Source organism: Myxine glutinosa, chromosome 13 (genome assembly GCF_964187855.1).
Source record: "Myxine glutinosa chromosome 13, kmMyxGlut1.1, whole genome shotgun sequence".
NCBI lineage: Eukaryota > Metazoa > Chordata > Myxini > Myxiniformes > Myxinidae > Myxine > Myxine glutinosa.
In genome coordinates, this window is record NC_136273.1 from 72,715,001 (window position 1) to 72,725,000 (window position 10,000).

The following is a 10,000-nucleotide window of genomic DNA, read 5'->3' on the forward strand; positions in this document are numbered from 1 at the left end:
AATAAATGGTAGTGTGAATATCTGGAGTATTGGAATGGATGGTCGTGGAGTGAGTATGGTGGAAAACTGTGGAGTGGAGTGGATGGTGCGAAGGTGTGAATGGGGGAAGGATGGACCCCCATCACGGATACCCGGGGCGGGTAGTGTAAGTGTTAGGTAAGAGGGTATAGGTAAATTGTGGTTGGATATTGGCATCTGTGGTGCGAGTGGAAGAATGGTATTTGGATGGGTGCATTAGTGTTGTGGAAATGGCTGGGCGTGTAGCCTGTTAGTGTGTGTAGTTGGTTTGAGCACTCCACCACTGTGAGGATGTCGGCCAGGTGAGGCCGCAGGTGGGCTCTGGGAGCCGGTAGTAGTTGTTGTGGATGGGGCCCGAGGATCCGGAGGACGGACCCGGGTAGCCCAGTGCCAGAGGGCACCGAGTGGGGTGACAGAGCCAGGAGGGGCCTTCCCCAGTTAGTTAGGTTAGGGTGAGGAGCTAGGTAAGCTCGGGTGGCAACTACAGTGGTGGAGGTGTGCAGGTGGGTAGACCTGCTGGGAGAGCTACACGTCACAGCCCAGAAATTGTGCAAGGGCACCGGGAGATGAATCGGGGGAGTGAGACCACAAATTGAGAAGCACCACAGTTTGGTCAATGGGAATTGGTTTTTAGAACCCATAGTGTAAGTTGGCCAATGGATTGGCAGGGAGAGACCCCGGGTAGTGTAAAGTGTATTAAAGTCATTTAGAGAATAGATAGGATGAAGGATCTCCTCGCACCATCTGCATCCACTCACCTGAGGTGACAGGTACTCCACACCATGCCATGTTTTGATTATTTTTATGATGCAAATGTTTGGATTGTGAGACGCATCATGACGTGGGTGTGACATTGTGCTTTGTTGTTCCATCTCTTCCTCCTTATGAGGATTGATGACGAATTGGGTGATGGCAAATTTTGGATAGTGGGGGAGTGAAGATGAATTTGGTATAGGAGAAATATGGGGAAGACGTGACAGTAGTGACGAATTTGTAAATGGGTAGATTTTGTAAATATGGGGTAAGGGAAAGGGTAGTGTAGGTGACAGGGGGGTGACGTACGGTAGGGACGAGCTTTCTCACTTCGCCCTCCGTACGCATTTCGCCTTGCATTGCCTTATTGATGTGTACCCTTGTGACCTTACCCCTCGCTCATTTGTCTCTTTTGTCTCCCACATGACCTGTGCGCCATTGGGCGCCGAGGGGAGCGTGCGTGAGTCGGCCATTGTGCGCCCGGCCCTCTCAGAACCAGCTGTCTGCATCGATGCACCACATTATGGACCACATGTCTGTGGCCGAGCACCACTTATGGACCCCATGGGTTGGGGCATGGCCCCTCTGCTGGAACCGGCCATGAGGGCCCGAAATCTTGCTGGCGGACCTTGGCCACAGGGCACCGATGCCCCACAGGTGAACCACACGTAGTCGGCCCTGTGGGCCATAAATAAAGAAAATAAAATGGACACGTTGGGCACACTTTATTGCAAATAGGCCGCCAGTAAGAAAATGAGAGAGAATGACAACAACTGGAAGACATAATAATAGCCAGCAGAGGGAGCCGAAGAGCAAGAGATCACCTGCAGGGTTAGGGGTTGTTTGGTTATTTTTTATTGTTGAATATTGATGAACAGTGATGACTGCACCGATTGGTGCTTGGGGGTGTATTGGTGCGTTTTTGGGTGCTTTAATGGTTCATTGATACAGAGCAGACTGTCTCCCCCCCAGAAAGAACAATTACAGGTCCTGGGTTCGTTTTGTAAATAAAGATAGCGTCATTGTAAATAATGCTCCCCACCGTCAGTGTATAGTTTGAAGACCATTCCGCAATTCGGTTAACTGTGGGCGTAAGTCTGTTAGGCAGGGTGCAATGGAGCAGCGGGACACATTTATTTATGTTTTAAAACTGTCGCACTCAGGGTCAGGTTAAAAGTAGAGAGAACTACACCTACGTGTCACACTAAATAAAAGTTGAAGGCCCAGTACGTGCCTAAGAGGAGGAGGGTGCAGTGTTGCGGATATGAGGACTGTATTTTTTTGATTGTGTGCTTTATTATTATTATTATTGTTATTCTGCACCTCCTGCCTCCGGAGCTGTGTAAAGGTCAAAGGGCATCCCATAATTAGTCCATAAAGCATCCACACCACAGCCAATCATAGAATACCCATGTTCAATAGTTATATCTTATTCTGTGTTTTAGGGTAAGGTTGTGTCTCCCATTAATTGAAATACTCCATTGCACCAGTGAAAGAAATAGATTCCCTTCATTCCCATTCCCAAAACCTCCATTCCCCCTTTTCGTCGATTAGAAATTACCTCCCCTCCAATAACCGCCATTGACCACGAGGCAGGGTCGGAGAAGAAAGGTGTGTCTCCACCTCGTCATAGAGGGGAGGAGTGAGCCAGCCCCACTCGACCAATCATGAGCCAGGGGTTTGGCTATGGAGGGCGGAGGAAGAGCTATCGGGGAGGTTCGCAAAGGTTGAGGGGCGGGGCCTATATAACCCGCAGCACGACGCTCCCCAAAGAGACGAGCTTTGAAGAAGAAAGAGATGAGTACTGAGCATTGAGATGAGAAGAGGCTGCGCTTTTAAAGAGAGGCGCTGAGAGGAGGGAAAGGAGGGAATGAGCAGGCGTGACCGCAGCTAAAATCCGCAGCGCGACGCTCCCAAAAGAGAAGCTGAGACAAGCTTTGGCAGGAGATGCGCTTTGAGTAGAGTCGAGGAGGGAGGAGATCAGAAGAAAGGAAGGCCTTGAGTTGGACTAAGCAAGAGAGGAAGTTATTGGACTGGGTGGGACTAAGAAAGAGAGAGAAAGAGTCCTGAAGCTTGTGAGGGAAGGAGAGAGAACCCGTCACACGAACCCCCCACCAGCCGCGTTGGCTCCACCAAGCGTTCACCTCCACCAAGGCTCCACCAAGCTCCGCGTTGGCTCCACCAAGCGTTCACCTCCACCAAGCTCCGCGTTGGCTCCACCAAGCGTTCACCTCCACTAAGGCTCCACCAAGCTCCGCGTTGGCTCCACCAAGCGTTCACCTCCACTAAGGCTCCACCAAGCGTTCAGCTCCACCAACGCTCCACCAAGCTCCGCGTTGGCTCCACCAAGCATTTACCTCCAGCGATCCACCTCCTGCGATTCCTGTCAGCATTCCCCGCGTGAGTCTGTCTTTTGTTTGTTCTGTCCCTGGGTTAATTAAGACTGTAGGTAAGCTAGCGTTGCACTGTGTATCTAATCTCGTCTGTAAATAAACGTGACTGCTTTCTTTTTGCTTGTGTGTATAATAAATCCAATTACTCTTCTGTACGTCTTCTCGTCTTATTCCTTTTCCTCTTTGCATTCGGTCGTTTTAGAGTTTTCCAGATTGGGCAGCTGCGGTGCGATACGGCCAAAGTTTGGGGTGAATCGGGTGAGTTGGGAAGAATCGGGGGAACTGTTAGGTCGCGGTAATACACCACCGCTCGGTCAAAATAACATCTTGTCCGCGACCCGTAACAATATATATATATATATATATATATATATATATTGTTGCGGATATGGGATTTGCATCCATCCATATCCACTTGTAAATATTCCCCTATTTCCTCAATACTTCCCAACTATCCCCAATCCCCCATTCCCTAGTCCCATTTTCTGTAAACAACACTCTGTAGACCCGACCTCCCCCTATTTCCCCCATTAAATGTCGTGCCCAGGTTCACCGCATCTCATGTAAGACAACTATAGGATATCTTGCTAGTTATTCTTAGTCTATGTCAGTTAAGGACTCGTTTCCATTAATTCTGACCCTTCGTTGCACCAGAATGTGATTGTATGGCACTGTTAGGAAGTTTAGGACCTCCCAATACCTCCCCGCAGCTCTTCCTCACGGTTCAGCAACAACAACAACAACAACAACAGCAACGGCAGCGGCGGGCGCTGGAAGTGCGCGTCCTCACTCCGGCTTGGTTGGTAGGGGGTGTTGGGAGGGCACCAGGCTTTCCCAATGAGCCGCCATCGAACATGTGCTCGACGGGGTTACCAAATAGGGGCTCCCTGTCAGCTCCTCGTCAAGGGCGGAGCCCGGTAACCCCCGCACCCAATGGAAGCGGCGGACCGGCCCCAGTGGGGCGGAGCCAACCAGCCGAGGGCGTGTCACTCCCCGCTGAGCATGCGCAGGAAGAGGGAGGTGACGTCAGATGCGCGCTGAGCTGGGAGCCAGCAAGACCACCTCCGAGCGCTGTGAGGCCTCCCCGCATCTTCTGGACTGGACCGTGCTTTGTCCTGTCCCCGAGCCAAGGTGCACCTTGTGCCATCGAACTACCTGTCCCTCCCTGCCATCAATCCTGTGTAAGTCAGCCTTGTTCCGTTTGTCTGTGGTCTGTCCGGGAATAGATAAGATTGTATTTAAGTGCCCATCTCTTCTGTGTCTTTTACCTCACTCTGCCGTGTAATCTACCCCCTTTTCTCCACCACTGTAATTATACCCTCCTCCGGAGGTCTTGAGAACTGTACCCCTTGCGTCGTTTCCTCTTTCCCAGTCGTCGTGTCCTTTCCATCATTGATTTGGCATAGCGCGATTTGGTCAACGTCTGGGTGAATCGGGTGAGTTGGGGAAGAATCGGGGGAACTGTTAGGTCGCGGCAATACCACCGCTCGGTAAATAACATCTAAACCGCGTCCGTAACAATATATATATATATATATATATATATATATATATATATATATATATATATATATATATATATATATATATATATATATATATATATATATATATACAGTCACGTGAAAGAGGAAGTACACCCCATGTAAAGTTTTGACTTTTTCAACATATTTCAACATACAGCTATTTAATCTTCATTTCAACAATATTGATAGATAAAGGTGATATAATATAACAAATATCATGAAACATTTACATTTTGTAGTCCATTGTATAATTTAAATAAACATAAATGCAAATTTCGCATGTGGAAAAGTAAGTACACCCTACATTTATCACTACTTCAAATACCTAAAATTAGAATCAGGTGCACCAGCTCAGGTGCAAATGATTAGAACATCGTTAGAGAGGATCTTGGAGGAACCTGTCTTATTTGAACCTCAGACATTTAGTTTGGTTTGCTCTTTGTTGTTGAAGTGTGCGGCGTCACCATGCCTAGATCAAAAGAGCTCTCTGAGGCCTTCAGAAAGAAGTTTATAGATGCCTACGAGTCTGGGAAGGGATTTAAAAATATCTCCAAACAATTTGAAATCAATCATTCGACTGTCCGGAAGATCATCTACAAGTGGAGAAGATTCCAAACAACTGCCAACTTGTTCAGGCCAGGCTGCCCCAGCAAGTTCAGCCCGAGAGCAGACCGCAAGATGCTGAAAGAAGTCTCTAAGAACCCCAGAATGTCATCACGGGACCTACAGGTAGCTCTTGCCACTGTTGATGTCAAAGTGCACGAGCCTACAATTAGAAAGAGGCTGCACAAATTTGATCTACATGGGAGGTGTGCCAGGAGGAAACCTTTGCTGTCCACAAAGAACATCAGGGCAAGACTAAAGTTTGCCAATGAACACCTAGGCAAAGACCAGCACTTCTGGAACAATGTGCTCTCGACAGATGAGTTAAAGGTAGAGCTATTTGGCCACAGCACCAGAAGATATGTTTGGCGAAAACCAAAGACAGCATTTCACCACAAGAACCTGATACCAACTGTAAAGCATGGTGGTGGAAATATTATGGTTTGGGGGCAGCTTCGCTGCATCAGGGCCTGGCAGCTCACCATCATAGAATCCACTATGAATTCTTCATTGTACCAGAGGGTACTTGAGGATAATGTGAGGCCATCTGTCAGAGAGGTGAAGATCAACCGAAGGTGGACCTTGCAACATGACAATGACCCTAAATATATCAGTAAATCCACCAAGGAATGGCTGAAAAGAAAGAAATGGAGGGTTCTGAAATGGCCAAGTCAAAGCCCGGATCTAAATCCCATCGAGATGTTATGGGGGGATTTGAAACGAGTTGTGCATGCAAGAAACCCCTCAAACATCGCACAGCTGAAAGAATTCTGCATGGAGGAGTGGGCAAAAATTCCTCCCAGTCGATGTCAGAGACTGGTAGACAGTTATAAGAAACCCCTACTTGAGGTTGTTTCTGCCAAAGGGGGCAATACCACCTATTAGAGCCAAGGGTGTACTTACTTTTTCCACATGCGAAATTTGCATTTATGTTAATTTAAATTATACAATGGACTACAAAATGTAAATGTTTCATGATATTTGTTATATTATTTCACCTTTATCTATCAATATTGTTGAAATGAAGATCAAATAACTGTACGTTGAAATATGTTGAAAAAGTCAAAACTTTACATGGGGTGTACTTACTTTTTCACGTGACTGTATATATATATGTATATATATATATATATATATATATATATATATATATATATATATATATATATATATATATATATATAATATATATATATATATATATATATATATATATATATATATATATATAAATATATATATATGGGCAGTGTCTGTGTTGTCACTGAACTACTCCCTGAAACTTTTGTTTCCGTGGTTGTGAAGTGTTTTTAATAATGTGGTGGTGGTTTTGAATCATGTGGTGGTGAGGTATTTTGAATGATGTGGTGGTGAGGTGTTTTTAAATCACGTGGTGGTGAGGTATTTTTAAATCACGTGATGGTGAGGTGTTTTTAATTATGTAGTGGTGAGGTGTTTTTAATTATGTAGTGGTGAGGTGTTTTTAATTATGTAGTGGTGAGGTGTTTTTAATTATGTAGTGGTGAGGTGTTTTTAATTATGTAGTGGTGAGGTGTTTTTAATTATGTAGTGGTAAGGTGTTTTTAATTATGTAGTGGTGAGGTGTTTTTAATTATGTAGTGGTGAGGTGTTTTGAATTACGTGGTGGTGAGGTGTTTTGAATTACGTGGTGGTGAGGTGTTTTGAATTATGTGGTGGTGAGGTGTTTTGAATTATGTGGTGGTGAGGTGTTTTGAATTATGTGGTGGTGAGGTGTTTTGAATTACGTGGTGATGGTGTTTTGAATTACGTGGTAATGAGATGCTTTAAATTATGTGGTAGTGAGGTGTTTTGAATTACGAGGTAGTGAGGTGTTTAGAATTACGTGGTAGTGAGGTTGTTTTGAATTACGTGGTAAATAGATGCTTTAAATTATGTGGTAGTGAGGTGTTTTGAATTACGAGGTAATGAGATGCTTTAAATTATGTGGTAGTGAGGTGTTTTGAATTACGAGGTAATGAGATGCTTTAAATTATGTGGTAGTGAGGTGTAATCGTCCCAAACTTCCAGTCTGCACCTATCCCTCCCGTATGAATGTGCTGAGGGGTTCTTTTTTGAAAAAAAAATAGAAAAATGTTTTTTCAACTTAATTCTTCAACCTAAATTGCTTATAAAAATGTAATATCACAAACACTACAAATAAATTTGTGCAAAATAATTGTTTGTAATATGATTGGTGTAAATCATGACAACACAGCAACTCAGGTACAGTCATTGTCCTCATCTAAAACAAGCCCGTCCCTATGTAATGACGCGTGGTGAGGCGAGCGTAGCGACCCGAGCCAAGCTAGTATATACACTACTCACAATAAGTTAGGGATATTGGCAGGTTCTTCGGTATGGTTGATTTTGTGTATCAATTATGTTGAAAAAAGTTATATTTAAAAAAATAACCACCTTTAGAGGCCATTTTTCCCCGCAAAGCGGGGGTTGGCCTTTTTCGGGAACCGTGGTTGTTGTTGTTTTTTGGTCCCCTTTTTGAAGCAATGTTTTACGGCCGGATGCCCTTCCTGACGCCAACCCTTTTTGCCGCCTTTAACGACAAACAGGGAATTACCAGTGAACTGGTATTCAATTAGCCGACCTCGGAAGGTATGACAGGCTGAGTCAACCCCCCTGGCGTTAATTCAGCGATCGACCGGGATTCGAACCCAGGATCCTAGGATCCTAAGCCGGCACCCTAGCCGCTAGCCCAACACCAGGGTTATGTTGAAAAAAAAAAAGTTGTTGCTCCTAATTCTATGGTTATTAATGAGTGTGAAAAAAGACAGCATTCTTGATTTCAATACCATAACCCTAACCCCTATAAAAAAAATAAACTCACTCCCACATTATATCCCTAACTTATTGTGAGTAGTGTATATATATATATATATATATATATATATATATATATATATATATATATATATATATATATATATATATACACACACACACAGTATATCCACCCTTGTGATGTACTTGTGCCTGCTCTGCTGTTCTCCTCTCCACTCCTCTCATCTCACCCCCCACCCCCTCGCCAGTGAAAGCAAGTTGATAATCTGATCCTCCTGTATTGAAAGTTCCTTGCATTCTCCTCATATAAAGATAGAGAGTGAGATCAAACCTTCTGAGTGATGTGAGAGTGTGAGCAGATTCACACAAGATCCACCAGCTCCAGAGCCAAAGATTGTAACTCGGTGCGGATCACCACCAAAGTGAGGGATGTTCTCATTTATCCAGCGCAAAGCTTGAATCTGATCTAACAGTCCATAGTTGCCCTTTGCCGCCTGGTCACTGGTACTGAGAAAACCTTCATTGGATACAGGGACAGGGAAAGAAGACGCAAGACACATATTCATCAAGATTAATGCAAAAAACCCAAAAAACAAAGATGTACAAAGGATTTTGAAAGGAAAAAGGAAAGGAAGAATGTTTTTCCATCACACACAAAGCATAATGGCCACAATGAGTATAAATTAGAATTTCCAAGCAGATGTGACATCTTCAAGATTGTATTTCACATCATCACACACACACAACCGCATTTACTTAACTGATGTACATTCAACAGCACGAAATAATTCATATCTTAGATGTGATCCTTCACTGATATACATGAGGGAGGGAATATGGAGGAACGTGATCAAAATGTGAGAAGAAAAATAACAAAAATTGATCAAATTCATTGGAAACCGAGGCTATCAAGAGCGTGTACTCCATTAGCCCCGACAGAACCCACCCAGACAATAAAGGAGAGAAATACCAACTATTATCTTACGAGGAGCATATTTCAACAACCGATAAAATTTTCAATTGATGAAATCAACTAGCCTGATGAAACTTTGAACTAGGATATGTGAGTCTTGCACAATTACCACCAAATTGATGTGAGTCAATTCTAAGGCAGTTTTGTGCAATGTAGATGCTTAAGGGCCGGGTCAATAATAACTAAAAAGAGGAATTATTTGGGGTGTATGGAATAAATGGGGAGGTGTGGATAGAATAGGAGAGATGGAGAGGCAGAAGACTTGAGAGATGAAGGCCTACAGGATTAAAATCAAAGAGAGAAGGAATAGGAGAATAGAAAGTGAAAGGAAGGAGACAACCAATGACAATTATGCATTCGGATAAATCACAAACTGTGGAATGATGAAAAAAAAATATGTAAATACAAAAAGGAAATGTTTCCCCTGATTTTCTCTTTATGATGAAGATTAGTTTATTGGATTAATATTGTGGATTTTGCAAACGAAAATAAATCCAAGGCAAAGTCATTACAATTGCTAAAGCAATCATGAAAGGAGGCTTTATAAACCCTAAAATGCAGATGGTAGTCGAGAGGTTCAATCAACGAAAATATCAGGCTAAGACAGCTGCAATGTACCATGAGACATCGATGAAATTACAAATATTTAATCAAATAATATAACACTTATGAACAAATAGCATATACAGTATATACATAATAATAATTCCAGTGGAGATCAGGCACAGTTTGAGATATATGTGTATTGTATATATATATATATATATATATATATATATATATATATATATATATATATATATACAGCAATACCCCGTTTTACGCCATTTCGACTTACGTCAAATCCGACTTTACGCCACTCTTCTAGAGTAAATTTCAGTTCAGCGAACGTCATTATGTGCGACTTTACGTCACTC

At 43.3% G+C, this 10,000-nt stretch overlaps 1 protein-coding gene across 2 annotated transcripts in view; it reads right to left on the reverse strand.

Annotated features, from left to right (window-relative positions):
• Positions 1 to 10,000, reverse strand: part of LOC137439023 (neuroligin-4, X-linked) — a 330,588-nt gene that overhangs the window by 145,682 nt on the left and 174,906 nt on the right. For both annotated transcript variants that reach the window (XM_068134608.2, XM_068134607.2), the window contains one exon: positions 8,442 to 8,627. In XM_068134608.2, the coding sequence (XP_067990709.2) occupies positions 8,442 to 8,627 (186 nt within the window). The remainder of the gene's footprint in view (positions 1 to 8,441; positions 8,628 to 10,000) is intronic.